The sequence below is a fragment of the Petromyzon marinus genome, chromosome 38, assembly GCF_048934315.1.
Source record: "Petromyzon marinus isolate PM22_M1 ecotype Great Lakes invasive population chromosome 38, UKy_Petmar_22M1.pri1.0, whole genome shotgun sequence".
Classification (NCBI taxonomy): Eukaryota; Metazoa; Chordata; class Hyperoartia; order Petromyzontiformes; family Petromyzontidae; genus Petromyzon; species Petromyzon marinus.
The window spans coordinates 12,176,904-12,198,252 of NC_133704.1; the positions used below are offsets into that span (position 1 = coordinate 12,176,904).

Below are 21,349 nucleotides of genomic sequence, written 5' to 3' on the forward strand. Positions count from 1 at the left end.
TGTGGGCGCGCACACGTGGACCCGACACCTCGCAAGGGTGATAACACACAACTGCGTGTTTACTTTGCGGTATTAGAATATACACAAGGAAGACACAAGGGGCAAAAGATTATTTGCGTCTGTGTGCGTGTACATACGCATATAGCCTCAACAGCATTTTGGGGCGAGTGCTGTTAGCAAGAAAATCTCACGAGACAAAGACATATCCTGTGTGTGGTCTTAACAGACTTTTGGCATACAAACGTCCACACACACACACGGGTGGCAAGACACACGAGCCAGTCGACAAAGACAAGGACACACACACACAGGCGCACTCTCACGTGCACACAGCTAGACACACGGACACACAGGCAGACACACACACACCGAGACGGACTGGCTGCCCAAGGCAGACACACAAACACACACACAGGCAGACACAGGAAGACACACAAACACACGCGCACAGGCAGACACAGGCAGACGCACAAACACACGCGCACAGGCAGACACAGGCAGACGCACAAACACACGCGCACAGGCAGACACAGGCAGACGCACAAACACACGCGCACAGGCAGACACAGGCAGACGCACAAACACACGCGCACAGGCAGACACAGGCAGACGCACAAACACCCGCGCACGGACAGACAGACACACGCGCACCGGTGCAGCGCCCGCGTGAGCTCACGGGCGCGTGAACCCCCAACAGCAGCAGCAACAACAGCAGCAGCAACAACAGCAGCAACAACAGCAGCAGCAGCAGCAGCTCGGCCTCCTTCCACCACCACCACCACCACCACCTCCTCGCTCGCTCGCGATGTCCTCCTCCTTCCCGCACCCGCTCTTCGCGACTCCCCGCGGAGCGAACGGCGACTTGGCGTGTCTGAGCGCGCTTATCGCCGCACACAGCCAGCACCACCAGCACCACCAGCAGCACCACCAACAGCAGCTGCTGATCGGCAACAACAGCGCAACAACGACTGCGGCCGCCGTCAATCCCCTGCACCATCACCACCACAACAACAACAACCACCACCACCACAGCAGCAGCAGCAGCCACGCCGCTTTGTTCCAGAGCCTGGGGATGCAAATGCCGCCCCAACCCCTGCCGCTGCCGCTGCCCCAACCCCTGCCGCTGCCCCAACCCCTGCCGCTGCCCCTGCCGCCCACTCCCGTGGCGACCGTGGCGCCTTCGTCGCTGCCCGGTCATCATCACCATCACCACCACCATCAGCACCATCACCACCATCACCCGGCGACTACGCCGGTGCAGCAGCAGCATCATCATCAGCACGCCAAGCTGAGCGCCTGCGGGATCTTCCCCGTGTCGCCGCTGGGCGCCCTGACGGGACTCGACCCGGCACCGTTTTCCCTGCCGGCGTTCCTCGCCGCCGGCCACCTGAGCTTGCAACAGCACGCGGCGTCGGCCCTCGTTCACCACCACCACCAGCAACAACAACAGCAGCAGCAACAACAACAACAACAGCAGTCGCCAGGATCGGCCGCCGCTGCAGCTGCGGCTGTAGCGGCTACGGCAGCCGCAGCTCGCTCCACGCAGCAGCATCAGCAGCATCATCATCAGCAGCAGCAGCAGCATCAGCTGAAGGAGGCTGACGACTGCTTAGTGGCCGCTGCAGAGGACGACCCGCGCGTGACCCTGGAGGGCAAGGAGCTGTGGGATCAGTTCCACGGCATCGGGACCGAGATGGTGATCACCAAATCCGGCAGGTGAGGAGTTCGCGCAGAGACGGGGTGGGTCCCGGAGATGATGAATGCAGAGAGAGAGAAAGGAGGATGAGTGGGAGATGCACGCACGCGCGTGTGTGTCAGAGTAGGGGGGCACGGGTGGTGCGAGTGATGTGGTACAAGAGGACGTGGAGCTGAGTGGACTTGCCGATGACTGGTACCAGCGGTGTCAAGATCGGCCTCTGTGGAGGAGGCTCGTGAAGGACGCTACTGGGCAGTTGGAGGCAGTCGCCCTCCAACAACAACGGAGGGCGGAGGAGCGACGCTCACAACAACGAGCTGAGCGCCGGGTGTCTAAAGCACAGCGGGTTGGCACAGTAGGGGGCACAGGTGGTGCATCAGCCAGTCATCTCAGTCATCTTAGTCGATCCGTGGCACTTGGGTCTGCCCCGTGACCTCCTGCCCGCGGGCGTTCGACACTTCACGTGGCCTCAAGGTGCACATAGCCTGGCACAAGCGTCCTGGTGACGTCACCGCCACTTAGTGGCGAATGGCGGTTGTTGTTGTTACGTAGTAGGGGGGGAGAGGGGGTGGTTGTAGTCCTCGTACCCTGCAACTCCGATGAGTCGCGTTGCGGTAGCGAGAGAAGTTTAACGAACGCAGCTGTGCATCGAACATCGCGGAAACTCCCGGCGACGATTATCTGAACCGGTCCTGCCCCCCCCCCCCCTCCCAAACGAGTACCTGGTGCGGTGTGTAAACATCGCCACTAGGGAGACAAAGGCGGCTGGGCGTTTTTATTGGTCACCCACTCCCCTCGTGTGCCGTGCCGGCCTTCATAGGCGCTTGCTACTCGCTAACATCACTTGCCCCAACAGTCTGTTAAGGCTACACTGGGGGGGGGGGATCTTTCTCTTTGTGTGTATAGATACACGCTCAGACTTACAGACGTATAGATAGACACGTGCAGAGACATACAGACAGACACACAGAGACAAAGATCCCCCCGGTGTAGCCTTAATAGACTGTTGGGGCAAGTGCTGTTCGCGAGCACCTACGAAGGCCGGCACGGCACACGAGGGGGTGGGTGGTCAACACCACGTCCATATTGCTAGACACAAGCAGAGACATGCAGACAAACACAGGCACACAGACGGTATCGATAGACACAAGCAGACAAACACAGACACACAGCCGTATTGATACACACAAGCAGAGACATGCACACAAACACAGACACACAGACATATTGCTAGACACAAGCAGAGACATGCAGACACACAGACACAGCCGTATTGATAGACACAAGCAGAAACATACAGACAAACACAGGCACACAGACGGTATCGATAGACACAAGCAGACAAACACAAACACACAGCCGTATTGATAGACACAAGCAGAGACATGCACACAAACACAGACACACAGCCGTATTGATAGACACAAGCAGAGACATGCAGACACACACAGACACACAGCCGTATTGATAGACACAAGCAGAAACATACAGATATACAGAACCGTATACAGATACAGAAGCATATAGATATACATGTATACGCACATTAATACGCACATATATGGAGGCATACACAGAGACACATATAAAAAGACACACACACATAGACAGACGCGGGAAAAAAACTCACGACTGATGCAGCTTCATACAGACACGAGCCAAAGACAAAGATTCCTCGCATAGCCTCAACAGACTGTTGGGGCAAGTGCCGTTAGCGAGTAGCACCTATTGGATAGCCAACGCGCAGACAGACGCGCGTGTTCGCATGTTTGGGTTGCACGTACGCTAGTGGTTGCACGTATGTGTACGGTGAACTTCTTTCGCTCCGTACCGTAGCCAATGGTAGCTAATCGACGGTTCGGGGGAAGGACAATAAACTAAACACAAAAATCCGTTCTGAAGAAACGAGTGGCTGTGATGCGTGAATACAGTGTACACACACACATGTACACACACACGTGTGTGTGTGTACATGTGTGTGTGTCCTAGCTAACTTGCTCCTACGGTCTCTCAAGGCTACACGGAGGGGCTTCGTCTTTGTTGTGTCACCGCTGGAGTTTGCGGTCTCTCTCTCTCTCTCCTCGTGGTTCGCGTGGATTTCCCTCCGGGTTCTGCGGGGTTTATTTCCCCTGCACGTTGAGAACCACCACCACCACCACGCGTTTCGAGACGTCGCCTGCTGCTGCACATTTCCATGCGAGGATGATGACGATGATGAGCCGGCAACCTCGTTGAGCTATCATTTTGTGATGGGTCGCTCGTGAAAACAAAGGGAGGTGTGTGGACGCTCACTGGGGGCCTTGCCTGGTCAGATGCAAACTCAACGAGCGAGTCGGAATGAATGGGGGGGGGGAGTCAGACGGGTCAGCGAGTCGAGTCGAGAGGCCTAACGAGTTTTATATTTGGTGACAACAGGACATGTACTACTCCACCCTGGCCAGACGTCTTGAACAATAATACTAATTATTATTACTATGATAATATTATTATAATACTTTACATATATATGTGTGTATCGTGACGCTGCTGCTGCTGCTTTAGTAAGTGATGCAGATGCACGTTCAGCAGCAGCAGCAGCAGCAATCATGATGAGTCCTCGGCACATTAGTAAATAAACATCGCAGTGTTTGGCCTTTAACGAAAAACATATACAATAGACGACGCTTCGGGCAATGACCCTTTGCAGCACATTGAGAGGTAGAGAGAGGCACGTGCCGTGAAGAAGGACCGTTAACCGAAACGTCGGCCATTGTCTATATTTATTAACGTCTGCCAAGGCCCACGGCGGTAGCGACGAATGTGAGCTCGAGTAACAATGGAGCCGTGCTCTATAACAATAGAGCCGTGCTCTGTAACAATAGAGCCGTGCTCTGTAACAATAGAGCCGTGCTCTGTAACAATAGAGCCGTGCTCTGTAACAATAGAGCCGTGCTCTGTAACAATAGAGCCGTGCTTTATAACAATAGAGCCGTGCTCTATAACAATAGAGCCGTGCTCTGTAACAATAGAACCGTGCTCTGTAACAACAGAGCTGTGCTCTGTAACAATAGTGCCGTGCTCTGTAACAATAGTGCCGTGCTCTGTAACAATAGAGCCGTGCTCTGTAACAATAGAGCCGTGCTCTGTAACAATAGAGCCGTGCTCTGTAACAATAGTGCTGTGCTCTGTAACAATAGAGCTGTGCTCTGTAACAATAGAGCCGTGCTCTGTAACAATAGAGCTGTGCTCTGTAACAATAGAGCCGTGCTCTGTAACAATAGAGCCATGCTCTGTAACAATAGAGCTGTGCTCTGTAACAATAGAGCCGTGCTCTGTAACAATAGAGCCGTGCTCTGTAACAATAGTGCCGTGCTCTGTAACAATAGAGCCGTGCTCTGTAACAATAGAGCCGTGCTCTGTAACAATAGAGCCGTGCTCTGTAACAATAGAGCCGTGCTCTATAACAATAGTGCCGTGCTCTGTAACAATAGAGCCGTGCTCTGTAACAATAGAGCCGTGCTCTGTAACAATAGAGCCGTGCTCTGTAACAATAGAGCCGTGCTCTGTAACAATAGAGCCGTGCTCTGTAACAATAGAGCCGTGCTCTATAACAATAGAGCCGTGCTCTGTAACAATAGAGCCGTGCACTGTAACAATAGTGCCGTGCTCTGTAACAATAGAGCTGTGCTCTGTAACAATAGAGCCGTGCTCTATAACAATAGTGCCGTGCTCTGTAACAATAGAGCCGTGCTCTATAACAATAGAGCCGTGCTCTGTAACAATAGAGCCGTGCACTGTAACAATAGAGCCGTGCTCTGTAACAATAGTGCCGTGCTCTGTAACAATAGAGCCGTGCTCTGTAACAATAGTGCCGTGCTCTGTAACAATAGAGCCGTGCTCTGTAACAATAGAGCCGTGCTCTGTAACAATAGTGCCGTGCTCTGTAACAATAGAGCCGTGCTCTGTAACAATAGAGCCGTGCACTGTAACAATAGAGCCGTGCTCTGTAACAATAGTGCCGTGCTCTGTAACAATAGAGCCGTGCTCTGTAACAATAGAACCGTGCTCTGTAACAATAGTGCCGTGCTCTGTAACAATAGAGCCGTGCTCTGTAACAATAGAACCGTGCTCTGTAACAGTAGTGCCGTGCTCTGTAACAATAGAGCCGTGCACTGTAACAATAGAGCCGTGCTCTGTAACAATAGAGCCGTGCTCTGTAACAATATAGCCGTGCTCTGTAACAATAGAGCCGTGCTCTGTAACAATAGTGCCGTGCTCTGTAACAATAGAGCCGTGCTCTATAACAATAGAGCCGTGCTCTGTAACAATAGAGCCGTGCTCTGTAACAATAGAGCCGTGCTCTGTAACAATAGAGCCGTGCTCTGTAACAATAGTGCCGTGCTCTGTAACAATAGAACCGTGCTCTGTAACAATAGAACCGTGCTCTGTAACAATAGTGCCGTGCTCTGTAACAATAGAGCTGTGCTCTGTAACAATATAGCCGTGCTGATGTACGTATATACCTACACGTGTGTATACACATACACGTGTTTGTGTATATACATACACGTGTGTGTGTATTGCGTATGTGTATATACATACACGTTTGTATGTATCGTGTGTGTATATATACATACGCGCGTATGTGTATGTTGTGCGTGTATATACATACTTATGTGTATATATCGTGTGTATATATACACACGTATATATATTACATATATACACACATGTGTGTGTATATATGTAATATATATCTACAAATTGATATACTTGGGACCCACATAACATACAGTAAATTGATACAGACGCGCGTGTGTGTGTAGGTCATATCCACGTATTATAAACACCCACGTGTATTAGGTTATATACACCAGTGTGTGTATATATATGCGCGCGTATATACAGCCTTACATGAGTGCCTGGTGCTGTGTGTAAAAATACCCACGAAGAGAGACAAAGGCGGCCGGGCGTGGTGCTGGCCACCCACCCCCTCGTGTGCCGTTCCGACCTTCAAAGGTGCCACTCGCTAACATCACTTGCCCCAACAGTCTGTTGAGTCTACACGGGGGATCTTTGTTCGTATTATCTGTAGATAAGCATTAACCTATGACATAAATCTTGAGTATATACATAGTATATATAAACACACACGCGCGCGTGTGTTCCTACGACGTTGTGTGTGCGTGTGGGAAGCGGTACTGTAGTCGCGGTGAACACGTCACGCTACTAACCCGGCGGACCTGAGTTCCATTCCCGCTCACGGCCATCAACACCATCAGTGACGATTTATCCGAACCGGTACTAGGCCCTCCCCTAGGTCGACTCAGCCTCAAATGAGTACCTGGTGCGGTGTGTAAAAATCCCCACGAAGGGAGACAAAGGCGGCCGGGCGTGGTTCTGGCCACCCCAACCCCATCGTGCGCCGTGCCGGCCTTCATAGGGTGCCAGTCGCTAACAGCACTTGCCCCAACAGTCTGTTAACGCTACACGGGGGATCTGTGTCTTTTGCACACTACTCAGCCCATCAGCCTGAGGGGGGTGCCGTGCCGATGCGTAACGACTTGCCAGAGAAGGCAAATCGTCATTTTATACGAGGGACACACCTCGCTCCGCCATAGGAATGTGGAATTTCCACCACTTTCACCCTGTGTCCCTGGAAAACCCGTATCTCACGAGCGCGTGTCCACAGGTGCCCGTGGCTTTGTGCTCGCTACGCACGGGCACAAGGTGTGTCCGTGGGCTGTGCGGAGGGAGCTTTGTCTGTCGTGTGATGGCGGTGTGTCAGTGAGTTGAGTGTATTGCTATGACCACTGTGTAGGTGTGCGCGTGCCGGTGTGCTTTGCGTGCGTGTTACAGCGCCACTAGGGGAGACAAAGGCGGTCCTGCGCGGTGCTGGTCACCCACCCCCTCGTGTGCCGTGCCGGCCTTCATAGGCGCTGGCTAACAGCACTTGCCCCTACAGTCTGTTAAGGCTATAAGGGGGATCTCTGTATTTGTCTTGTGTGTGTATGTAACTGTGTGTGTGAGTGTGTATGTATGTAACTGTGTGTGAGTGTGTATCTGTATGTATGTAGCCGTGTGTGTGTGTATGTATGTAACTGTGTGTATGTATGTATTAGCTCACAAATCCTTGAAAGATCTGGGCAAGGTCCCATCGGTGAGCTCCTCTGGCAGGCAAGGCTGCGTTGGCTGGGTCATGTAGTCCGCATGCCCAGCCACCGCATGCCTAAACAGCTTTTGTTCGGCCGGATCGAGGAGGCTAAACGGGCGCGGCACGGGCTAGAGAAGAGATGGAGTGATGTGGTACAGGAGGACGTGGAGCTGAGTGGACTTGCCGATGACTGGTACCAGCGGTGTCAATATCGGCCTCTGTGGAGGAGGCTCGTGAAGGACGCTACTGGGCAGTTGGAGGTAGTATGTAACTGTGTGTATCTATGTAACTGTGTGTATCTATCTAACTGTGTGTATGTATGTAACTGTATGTGTGTATGCAACTCTGTGTGTGGGTGTGTATGTACGTAACTGTGTGTGTGCCTGTAACTGTGCGTGTGTATGTAAACGTGTGTGTATGTATGTAATTGTGTATGTAACTGTGTGTATGTATGTAACTGTGTGTGTATGTGTGTAATTGTGTGTGTATGTATGTATGTAACTGTGTATGTATGTAACCGTGTGTGTGTATGTATGTAGCTGTGTGTATGTATATAACTGTGTGTATGTATGTAACTGTGTGTGTATGTAACTCTTTATATGTATGTAACTCTGTGTGTGTATGAAACTGTGTGTATGTATGTAACCGTGTGTGTATGTATGTAACCGTGTGTGTGTATGTATGTAACTGTGTGTATGTAACTCTGTGTGTGGGTGTGTGTGGGTGTGTGTATGTAACTGTGTGTGTATGTAACTGTGTGTATGTAACTGTGTGTGTATGTAACTGTGTGTATGTAACTGTGTGTGAGTGTGTATGTATGTAACTGTGTGTGTATGTATGTAACTGTGTGTGTATGTAACTGTGTGTATGAGTGTGTATGTATGTAACTGTGTATGTATATAACTGTGTGTATGTATGTAACTGTGTGTGTGTACGTAACTGTGTGTATGTAACTGTGTGTATGTAACTGTGTGTGTGAGTATGTATGTAACTGTGTGTGTGTATGTAACTGTGTGTATGTGACTGTGTGTGTGAGTGTGTATGTATGTAACTGTGTGTATTTATGTAACTGTGTGTGTACGTAACTATGTGTGTATGTAACTGTGTGTATGTAACTATGTGTGTATGTAACTGTGTGTGAGTGTGTATGTATGTAACTGTGTGTGTATGTAACTGTGTGTGTATGTAACTGTGTGTGTGAGTGTGTGTGTATGTAACTATGTGTGTATGTAACTTGTGTGTGAGTGTGTATGTATGTAACTGTGTGTGTGTGTATGCGGAGCGGTGGTGTAGCGGTTAGCGCTACGCTACGAACCCGGCGACCCGAGTTCGATTCCCGCTCACGGTCACCACCGGTGACGATTATCTGAACCGGTCCTGGGTCTCCCCTAGGTCGACTCAGCCTCAAATGAGTACCTGGTGCGGTGTGTGAACATCGTCACTGGGGAGACAAAGGCGGCCGGGCGTGATTGCTGGACAACCCCATCTCCCTCACGTCCCACAGTGCTGGCCTTCATTGCTGCTACTCGCTACTTCCAGCACTTGCCCCAACAGTCCGTTGAGACTATACTGGGGAGGGTGATCTTTGCCTTTGCCTTTGTCTTTGAACTTGTAATTCTCCAGTTGGATTCCAACCCACAGCAGCATCGGTGGCGAGTTCGCCCGACCCCCCCTCCTCCCCTAGGTAGACTTAGCCTTATATTACTTGCCTATAAACGAGAGTGGTAAACATTGGCGAGGGGGTGGGAGGGAGGGAAGACAAAGGCGGTCGGTAGGCGGTGTTGATTGGCCACCGAACAGGCTCGTTCCGGCGTTCAATGGCGTCAAGTGTCCGACTCGTGGGACGCGCGTCTTGGTATTTGTGTGCGCGCACGTGTAAGTCACGTGTAGGTCATGTGATCCACAGTGAAGTCACGTGTAGGTCATGTGATCCACAGTGAAGTCACGTGTAGGTCATGTGATCCACAGTGAAGTCACGTGTAGGTCATGTGATCAACAGTGAAGTCACATGTAGGTCATGTGATCCACAGTGAAGTCACGTGTAGGTCCTATGATCCACATTGAAGTCACGTGTAGGTCCTGTGATCCACAGTGAATTCACTTATAGGTCATGTGATCCACAGTGAAGTCACGTGTAGGTCATGTGATCAACAGTGAAGTCACATGTAGATCATGTGATTCACAGTGAAGTGATCTGTAGGTCATGTGATCCACAGTGAATTCACATGTAGGTCATGTGATCCACAGTGAAGTCACGTGTAGGTCCTATGATCCACATTGAAGTCACGTGTAGGTCCTGTGATCCACAGTGAATTCACTTATAGGTCATGTGATCCACAGTGAAGTCACGTGTAGGTCATGTGATCAACAGTGAAGTCACATGTAGATCATGTGATTCACAGTGAAGTGATCTGTAGGTCATGTGATCCACAGTGAATTCACTTATAGGTCATGTGATCCACAGTGAAGTCACGTGTAGGTCATGTGATCCACAGTGAAGTGATCTGTAGGTCATGTGATCCACAGTGAATTCACTTATAGGTCATGTGATCCACAGTGAAGTCACATGTAGGTCATGTGATCCACAGTGAAGTCACGTGTAGGTCATGTGATCAACAGTGAAGGCACATGTAGGTCATGTGATCCACAGTGAATTCACTTATAGGTCATGTGATCCACAGTGAAGTCACGTGTAGGTCATGTGATTCACAGTGAAGTCACGTGTAGGTCACGTGATCCACAGTGAAGTCACATGTAGGTCATGTGATCCACAGTGAAGTCACGTGTAGGTCATGTGATCAACAGTGAAGTCACATGTATGTGCTGTGTATGTCTGCATGTTGAACTTCTTTCGCACCGTGCATAGCCGACCGTGATGCTAACCGGATGTGCGGGGAAGGACCACAAACTGAACACGACAATCACAGTTCCCAAGAAGCTCTCAAGAACGGAGTTTGTCAATGTAGACGATGATGATGATGATTTAAAAGTGCATCACAGCGCCCAGTGGCTTTCCTGGTATCGGAAGGAAGAGCGTTCCAGACGGACGCAGACGCGCACAAGACGACCACAGTAACATGTCGGTTCTATGCTCAACAGAGCAGACATATTAACATGGTTAATCACAGCAAGAGGTCATTGATTTCCATGTGTGTGTATCAAGGCCGTAGTCATGGAGTCACCATTGGGGGGGACCAAATCTTACAGGGGGTCTCACCCCCCCCCCCGAAAAAAAATCTAAATTTGAAAACTAATTTCCTGCCATTTTCTGCCTAATTTTTTTAAGAATTCACTAACACATAGGATGGACTTTTTATTTTTATTTTTACAATAATGTCTAGCAGTGTGTTGTATTTATTATATTGCTCTGGTTTTTTTTTCTTTTTTAACTTTTCATGTTTCATTGTATGTAATGGCAGAGATCAGGGAATAATAAAGTACAACCATAACCACAATCATATAAACATAAACCTATTTTATAGCAATATATTGGGTGGGGGGCATTTTGAGCATATTTCAATATTGGGGGGGGGGGGGGTAGGGGATGTGTGTCCCCCCAATATTTATAACATTTACGGCCTTGGTGTGTATATATATACCAAGTGATGCCCAGAATAATGAGGAACACATGTTGTCGGGTGACGAGAGGGACTCACAATGCACGCGTACGTGAATGTCGCGCTGTGTATACAATTGGTATGCGTACGTGTGTCGATTTGTGCTGTAAGTGCGTGTGCCTTTCGAGTGTACGCATAGGTATGCGCACACACGCGTTTGTGCACGCAGGTATTCGCACACAGACACACCTGTGCGCACACGCGTGTGTGGTGGTGGTGGTGGTGTAGCGGTTAGCGCGCTGCGCTACAAACCTCTCACGGCCAACACCAGTGGCGATTATCTGAACCGGTCGTGGGCCTCCGCTTGGTCGACTCAGCCTCAAATGAATACCTCGTGGCGATTTGTAAACATCGCCACGAGGGAGACAAAGGCGGCCGGGCGTGGTGCTGGAGCACCCACGGCCATCATAGGTGCTCGCTAACAGCACTTGCCACAACAATCTCAACAGGCTATACGGGTGGGGGGTCGGGGGTCTTTGTTCTTTGGTGTAGCGGCCAGCGCGCCCCGTGATGAACCTGGCCTCCCGAGTTCGATTCCCGCTCGCCACCACCAACGCCAGTGCTGATTATCTTTACCGCCACTAAGGGAGACAAAGGCGGCCGGGCGTGGTGTCGGCCACCTCACTTTCCTCGTGTGCCGTGCCGGCCTTCATAGGTGCTCGCGAACAGCACTTGCTCCCAAAGTGTGTTCAAGGCTATACGGGGGAGGGGAGGTCTTTGTGTGCGAGTGGCACACAGCAACCCCCTGATCGCGAATAGAACTCGAGATTTACAAGTTTCAAAGGCAAAGCAAAGATCCCCCGTATAGCATTAACAGGCAAGTGCTGTCAGCGGAGCACCCATGATGGCTTGTCGACCAGCGCCACGCCCGGCCGCCTTTGTCTTCCCCAGCAATGCCGGTGCTAATTATTTCAGTCCGAGTCGATCTAGTTGAGAACCAGAGCCTGGTTCCCGTCGTGGCGCGGGGCGCGTAGCGCCCTGACGGCCTTCAACACGTGCTGCTACTCGCGAACAGCACTTGCCCCTAACAGGCCGTTTAGGCTACACGGGGAATCTTTGTCTTTTTGTGTGTGTGTATATATGTGTGTGTGTTCTGTATATGGCTACACAAAGACAAAGATCCCCCTTGTAGCCTCTTAACCGACTGTTGGGGCAAGTGCCGTTAGCGAGTAGCGCCTGTGTAGGCCGACACGGCAGGCGAGTGGTGGGGGGGGGGGGATGGCCAGCACCACGCCCGGCCGCCTTTGTCTCCCCCCGAGTGGCGATGTTCACACATCACACGAGCGTCGTCATTTTCAAGGCTGAGTCGACCTAGGGGAGGCCCAGGACCGGCACAGAATACCGATACTTGGCGTTGGCGCTTCTGCACACAGCACAGCACACGGAATGCTGCAGATTCTAACGACAACGTTATTATAGAAGCGATGGAGAAATCGGAAATGTGCAGAAAATACCGTTGAGTATGTTCTTATAATTATTAGAGATTTTTTAGTTTATCTTATGTATATATATATTTTTTTAAACATCCACTTTTTCACATTCTTTTTAATCCGCCAACAATAATATCCGCGGTGCTGGCCTCGCTCACAATTTATAATCTCCTGGGTTGCCTGACGCCACGTGCCAAACCCTCGCGCATACAAAGACAAAGATGCCCCGTGTAGCCTCAACAGGCTGTTGGGGCAAGTGCTGTTCGCGAGCCGCGCCTATGAAGGCCTGCACGGCTCACGAGGGGGTGGGTGACGAACAACCACGCCCGGCCGCCTTTGTCTCCCTCGCAGCGATGTTTATTTCACACCGCACCGGGTCCTCATTTGAGGCCGAGTCGACCTAGGGGAGGCCCAGGACCGATTCAGATAATTGTCACTGCTGTTGGCCGTGAGCGGGCATCGAACTTGGGTCGCCGGGTTCGTAGCGCAGCGCGCTAACCACTACACTATCGCACACACGCGCACACACACACACACGCACTGACACACACACGCACACGCACGGACACACACGGGCACACACGCACACACACACGCACGGACACACACACGCACGGACACACACGCACACACATCCACGGACACACACGGACACACACGCAGACACACACACACACACGCGCACGGACACATACACGCACACACACACGCACACACACGCGCACGGACACACACGGACACACACGCACACACGCGCGCACGATCCTCATCATCAGTGAACCGAGTAACTCGCCTCCTGCGGAGTGTCAACCCCGACCACGAAAGGCGACGGCCCCTCTCGACTTGCCGCGAATGCGTCGACTCTGCAAGGCGCCCGACCCGCGTGCGTGCGCGCGTCTTAAGGTGCACCTAGCCTGGCACAAGCGCCGTGGTGACGTCTCCGCCACATGGTGGCGAACGGCTGCTGCTACTGTTCCCAACTTCATAGGTTCTGGCGAACAGCACTTGACCCCCAAACCCCACCACCACCAAAGTCTGTTGAGGATAACGCGCTGGGAGACCTTTGTCTTTGTACCTGGCGCGGTGGGTGAAACATCAGCACTGGGGGAGACAAAGGCGGCCGGGCCGTGGCTGCTGCTGCTGCTGCTCGCTTTGCCCCCCCCCCCACCTCCCCAAACATTCTGTCGTGATGCCGATGTACATTGTCATTCTAATTACATTTATTTTTGTTCCGTAATTTTTGCACGTGCGAATTACGTCGAAGTGGGTGGCTTGGCGTGCATGTGCACACACTAAATGCGTTTCTTACAAACACAAAACACGAAAATCTCCCGTTTCGCCTTAAGAGACTGTTGGGGCAAGTGCTGTTAGCGAGCACATTAAACACACACACACACACGCATGCGTATATAATACACATTGCGTGAACGCTGTGTGTACTCGTGTGTTCATGTTCATAGGCGCAATGTGTACGTATGCACACATACGATGCGTATTGTGTGCGCGAGTTCACGTGTGTGTGTGTACCATACGCGTGTGTGTCGTGTAGCGGGAGCGGTAGTGTGGTGGTTAGCCCTCTGTGCTTCCGAACCCGGCGAACCTGAGTTCGATTCCCACTCACGCCCACCAACAGCAAGTGACGAAAATCGCAAACGCTCCTCCTGCGCTAGGAGATGTTAACTACCTCGCCTGGTGTACAGGAGGTCGTGGGTTCTATCCCTCTCTCATCATCACGGTGGCTAGGAGATGTTAACTACCTCGCCTGGTGTACAGGAGGTCGTGGGTTCTATCCCTCTCTCATCATCACGGTGACTAGGAGATGTTAACTACCTCGCCTGGTGTACAGGAGGTCGTGGGTTCTATCCCTCTCTCATCATCACGGTGGCTAGGAGATGTTAACTACCTCGCCTGGTGTACAGGAGGTCGTGGGTTCTATCCCTCTCTCATCATCACGGTGACTAGGAGATGTTAACTACCTCGCCTGGTGTACAGGAGATCGTGGGTTCGATGCCGACCCTGACGCCTGCTGCTGCTGTATATTTGGAGTCTGCGTCTCTCTTTCTCTCCCCGTGGTCGCGTGGATTTTTCTCCGGGTCCTCCAGTTTCTCCCTCCACATTAAGAATCAACATCACCACCACGCGTTCAGAGTTATTTAGCTGCTGCTCTACATTTCCACGTGGTGGTGATGATGATGATGATGCTCAGCCGCCACTTGGTCGAACAGCTGTCATCAGTGATGGCCAGGTCGCTCCTGAGAAAAGAGCTACGTCGCTCAGTGGGGCCTTACCCGGTCAAACAATTTGTTTTAATAGTTACAAAAATGAGTACCTGGTGCGATGTGTAAACGTCGCCACGAGGGAGACAAAGGCGGCCGTGTCCACGAGTGCTGACACCCGAACCCTGGGTTCCAAAACAGCGGGCTAAGGAGTCCGGCAGGGTCCGTCTGTCACTGACGTGTGCATACGATGTGTACACGACGTGCAATTCATGTGAATGTTACATATCACATGTTACATGTCAACATGCCCGCTGCTGCTGCTGTGTTGTTGTTGTTGTACATGCGTGTGCACACGTAGGTTAGTGGATCCCTTGTGCGGAGTGTGCCTTTCTATGTGGTCATGTAACATGTATGTATGTACTCTGTGTGTGTGTGTGTGTCGGTGAGCGGTGGTGTAGCGGTCAGAGCGCTCCGCTATGAACCCGGCGACCCGAGTTCGATTCCCGCTCACGGCCACCAACACCGGTGACGATTATCTGAACCGGTCCTGGGCCTCCCCTATGTCGACTCGGCCTCAAATGAGTACCTGGTGCGGTGTGTAGTAAACATCGCCACTGGGGAGACAAAGGCGGCCGGGCGTGGTGGCGGCCACCCACCCCCTCGTGTGCCGTGCCGGCTTTCATTGAGGCGCTTCATATAGCACTTGCCCCAACAGTCTGTTGAGACTATACGGGGGGTATTTGACTTTTGTTTGTGTAGTTATGTACTGTAGCATATCCAAAAGAACAATCAGCCATTGCCTATCCACTGCTGGATGAAGGCCGTCAATGCTATCTTGGTGCTCCAGAGTAAACGTGGCAACAATCATGCGTCATGTACACGTTATGTACACGTTATGTACATGCATTATATGTAAGCGTGTGTTTACTATAATAATAGGGGTTTTCCCCCATTTTTCTTGCCACAAAACTGAAATCTTCTTACGAGGAATCATGCCTGCATTAACCACAATACTTGTGGTCAAAATGCAAACAAAAAAACACACTCTGATAATATATGTGGCATTTCCCTTGAAACTGATTGGTCCACACCAGAGACGGATTTCTTTTGAGCCTCTATTTTGGTACTGGCAAAAGGAGGTCTAATGATGTAGATGCTCACCCCGAGCCCTCATTACTTTGATCGTGGCATTGTCTTTGAGCCGTGTGACGCCTTTTGGCGTCCTCTGGTCGAGCACCAATTGAGACGAGGCTCAAAAGAAAGCCGTCCCTTGGTGTGGACCAATCAGTTTCAAGGACAATGCATCATATATTATCAAAGTGTGTGTTTTTGTTTGCATTTTGACCGCAAGTATTGTGGTTAATGCAGGCATGATTCCTCGTCAAAAGGTTTCAGTTCTGTTGCCAGAAAAAGGGGAAAACCCTATTATTATATTTTGTTACTGGCAAAGGAGGTCTAATGACATGTGTTTACTGTATGTTTACATGTACGTAGTGTATGCTCACATACATGTGTCTACTGTATGTTTAGAAAGGCGGCTGGACGAGACGCCAGCAACACGCCCATTGAAGGCGCTGTTAGCGAGCACCTCCAATAGGAGCTCGCTAACAGGGGCCTCGGGAAATCCCTGCAGGGTCGCGGGGGGGGGGGCACAGCGGGGTGGGGGGGGGCACGGGGGGGGGGCACAGCGGGGGGGGGGGGTGGGACTTTGTCCAAAGTCTGAACCCGCCACGTGCAGCGCGTGTCACACACACACGTGTCGGCACGCACGCACACACACACGTGTCAACACGCACACACACGTGTCAGCACGCAACAAACACACACACACACGTGTCAGCACACATACACGGGTGCAGCAGGCGCCGTGCCGCCGTCCGTGCCGTGTGCATCGCCGGGTGCATCACTCGGGGCTCCCCATAGGCCAGGCCAGGCCTTCTCTACTGCTGGATGGCAGACGGAGGGGGGTGTGGACACAGACAGACGATAGACTGGGGAACAGGCAGACAGGCGAACAGAGAGACGGGGATCATAGGGACAGAGAGACCGGGGAACAGGCAGACAGAGAGACAGGCACAGGGTGAGGGAACGAGAGATGGAGACAGGGCACGAGAGAGAGAGAGAGAAACAGGGACACGGCTTCAGAGAGAGAGAGAGAGCGAACGAGACAGACACGGGGGCCTTGGCCATGAACATCTGGAACTTCAGCATCGCGCGAGGCTTAGCCTGACCCTGCTGATGGGACACTGAACGTCAAAACAACTTCCACCGCCGATAAACAGCTGGCGCGCCGCCAGCATCGCTTGGACTGCTGATGAGATGCTGAATGTCAAAGCGGGGTTCAAGGGCGCTGTCCCGCATCGAAGCCATCGCTACCGCCGCTGCTGATTCTGCGCTATCCTCTGGAAGGCCGTGCGTGGGCTTTGTGGGACGTGTAATCAAATAAATAAATAATGCACGCACTTTTTCGCTGGGGAGGGGCGAGACAAACATGGTGATGAGTCGTTATTGTTGTGTCTGCACGATTCGTTTGCGACACCCGGTGGAGCTATGCGTGAGGTTATATGGCGGGCTGCTTACACACACGGGCTGTGTGTCAGTCTGTGTGTGTGTCAGTGTGTGTGTGTCTGTGTGTCAAACTCTCCTTCCGTGTGTCAGTGTGTGTCAGTGTGTGTTTGTGTGTCTCAAACTCTCCTACCGTGTGTCAGTGTGTGTCAGTGTGTGTGTCAAACTCTCCTACCGTGTGTCAGTGTGTGTGTCAAACTCTCCTACCGTGTGTCAGTGTGTGTGTCAGTGTGTGTGTCTGTGTGTCAAACTCTCCTACCGTGTGTCAGTGTGTGTGTCAGTGTGTGTGTCAGTGTGTGTGTCTGTGTGTCAAACTCTCCTACCGTGTGTCAGTGTGTGTGTCAGTGTGTGTGTCAAACTCTCCTACCGTGTGTCAGTCTGTGTGTTAATGTGTGTCAGTGTGTGTCAAACTCTCCTACCGTGTGTCAGTGTGTGTGTTAGTGTGTGTGTGTCTGTGTGTCAAACTCTCCTACCGTGTGTCAGTGTGTGTGTGTCTGTGTGTCAAACTCTCCTACCGTGTGTCAGTGTGTGTGTGTTAGTGTGTGTGTCTGTGTCTGTCAAACTCTCCTTCCGTGTGTCAGTGTGTGTCAGTGTGTGTGTCAAACTCTCCTACCGTGTGTCAGTGTGTGTGTCAGTGTGTGTGTCAGTGTGTGTGTCTGTGTGTCAAACTCTCCTACCGTGTGTCAGTGTGTGTGTCAGTGTGTGTGTCAGTGTGTGTGTGTCTGTGTGTCAAACTCTCCTACCGTGTGTCAGTGTGTGTGTGTGTCAAACTCCCCTACCGTGTGTCAGTGTGTGTGTGTCTGTGTGTCAAACTCTCCTACCGTGTGTCAGTCTGTGTGTCAATGTGTGTCAGTGTGTGTCAAACTCTCCTACCGTGTGTCAGTGTGTGTGTCAAACTCTCCTACCGTGTGTCAGTGTGTGTCAGTGTGTGTGTCTGTGTGTCAAACTCTCCTTCCGTGTGTCAGTGTGTGTGTGTCAAAATCCCCTACCGTGTGTCAGTGTGTGTGTGTCAAACTCTCCTACCGTGTGTCAGTCTGTGTGTCAGTGTGTGTCAGTGTGTGTCAAACTCTCCTACCGTGTGTCAGTGTGTGTGTCAAACTCTCCTACCGTGTGTCAGTGTGTGTGTCAGTGTGTGTCAGTGTGTGTCAAACTCTCCTACCGTGTGTCAGTGTGTGTGTCAAACTCTCCTACCGTGTGTCAGTGTGTGTGTCAGTGTGTGTGTGTCAAACTCTCCTACCGTGTGTCAGTCTGTGTGTCAGTGTGTGTGTGTCAAACTCTCCTACCGTGTGTATGTCAGTGTGTGTGTGTCAAACTCTCCTACCGTGTGTCAGTCTGTGTCAGTGTGTGTGTCTAGTGGGGAGCGATAGTGTAGCGGTTAGCGCTACGCTGCGCTCTGAACCTGGCGACCCGGGTTCGATTCCCGCTCACGGCCAACACCAGTGACGATTATCTGAAGCGGTCCCGGGCCTCCCCTAGGTCGACTCAGCCTCAAATGAGTACCTGGTGCGGTGTGTAAACATCGCCACTAGGGAGACAAAGGCGGTCGGGCGTGGTGCTGGCCACCCACCCCCTCGTGTACCGTTCCGGCCTTCATAGGTGCTCGCTAACAGCACTTGCCCCTACAGTCTGTCAAGGCTATACGGGGGATCTTTATCTTTGTGTGTCTGTGTCTTTGCGTCTTTGCGTCTTTGTTTGCAACGGTCAGCGCGTTGCGCTCCGAACCCGGCGACCCGAGTTCGATCCCCGTTCACGGCGCCCAACACCACCAGTGATAGCGATTATCTGAACCGGTCCCGGGCCTCCACCTAAGTCGACTCAGCCTCAAACAAGTACCTGGTGCGGTGCGTGGCAAACATCGCCGCTGGGGGAGACAAAGGCGGTCGGGCGTGGTGCTGGCCACCCACCCATCCCCTCTGCGTGTGTGTGACACAGTGCCGGCCTTCGCCGCTGCTGCTGCTGCTGCTCGCTAACAGCACTTGCCCCAGGAGTCTGGCAAGGCTATCCTGGGGGCGGGGGATCTTTGTCTTTGTCAAACTTTACCCGGGTTTACGAGGCAGTCCGCAGTGCGCCAAGCCAGACGTAGATTTTAGGGTTTTTAACACACACAGACGAAGGTAAAGATCTCCCGGATAGCCTTTAACAGCCTGCTGGGGCAAGTGCTGCTTGCCAGCGCCCGACGATGGCCAGAACCTCACCCCCATCGCCCGGGCCGCCTTTGTCTCTCCCGCTGCTGATTGCCGACGCATCGCATCGGGTTTCTCGGTTAAGGCTGAGCAGACCTAGGGGGGGAGAGGCCCAAGACCGGTTCGGATGATCGTCTCCGGTGTTGGCCGTGAGCGGGAATCGAACTCGGGTCGCCGGGTTAGTAGCGCAGTTGTTGCTCTTCGATACGCTCCCTCTCACACATGTGGCACACACATGTGGCACACACATGTGGCACACACATGTAGCACACACATGTAGCACACACATGTAGCACACACACACATGTAGCACACACATGTAGCACACACACACATGTAGCACACACATGTAGCACACACATGTAGCACACACACACATGTAGCACACACATGTAGCACACACATGTAGCGCACACATGTAGTGCACACACACACGTAGCACACACACATGTAACACACACACATGTAACACACACACATATGTAGCACACATGTAGCACACACATGTAGCGCGCACACACACACGTAGCACACACACACGTAGCACACACACATGCAACACACACACACACATGTAACACACACATATGTAGCACACTTGTAGCACACACACACATGTAGCACACACACATGTTGCACACACACACATGTAGCACACACACATGTAGCACACATACATGTAGCACACACACATGTAACACACACACATGTAACACGTAACACACACATGTAGCACACACACATACATGTAGCACACACATATGTAACACACACACACATGTAGCACACACATGTAGCACACACACACATGTAACACACACGCATGTAACACGTAACACACACACACGTAAAACACACATACATGTAACACACACACGCATGTAACACGTAACACACACACACATGTAACACGTAACACACACGTAACACTAACACATGTAACACACACATGTAACACACACACATGTAACACACACACACATGTAACACACACGCATGTAACACGTAACACACACATACACATGTAACACACACATGTAGCACACACATGTAGGACACACACATGTAACACACGCATGTAACACGTAACACACACACGTAACACACACATACATGTAACACAGACACGCATGTAACACGTAACACACACACACATGTAACACGTAACACACACGTAACACTAACACATGTAACACACACATGTAACACACACATGTAACACACACACACATGTAACACAGACACGCATGTAACACGTAACACACACACACATGTAACACGTAACACACACGTAACACTAACACATGTAACACACACATGTAACACACACATGTAACACACACACACATGTAACACACACGCATGTAACACGTAACACACACACACATGTAACACGTAACACACACGTAACACTAACACATGTAACACACACATGTAACACACACATGTAACACACACACACATGTAACACACACGCATGTAACACGTAACACGCACACACGTAAC

The 21,349-nt window shown here is 51.5% G+C and overlaps 1 protein-coding gene across 1 annotated transcript in view; it reads left to right on the forward strand.

Moving 5' to 3' along the window:
* Positions 1-803: 803 nt before the first annotated feature.
* TBX2 (T-box transcription factor 2) overlaps positions 804-21,349 on the forward strand; it is a 199,952-nt gene continuing 179,406 nt past the window's right edge. Inside the window, exon 1 of the mRNA XM_032967527.2 lies at positions 804-1,716. Within this exon, the coding sequence (XP_032823418.2) occupies positions 806-1,716 (911 nt within the window). The 5' untranslated portion in view covers positions 804-805. The remainder of the gene's footprint in view (positions 1,717-21,349) is intronic.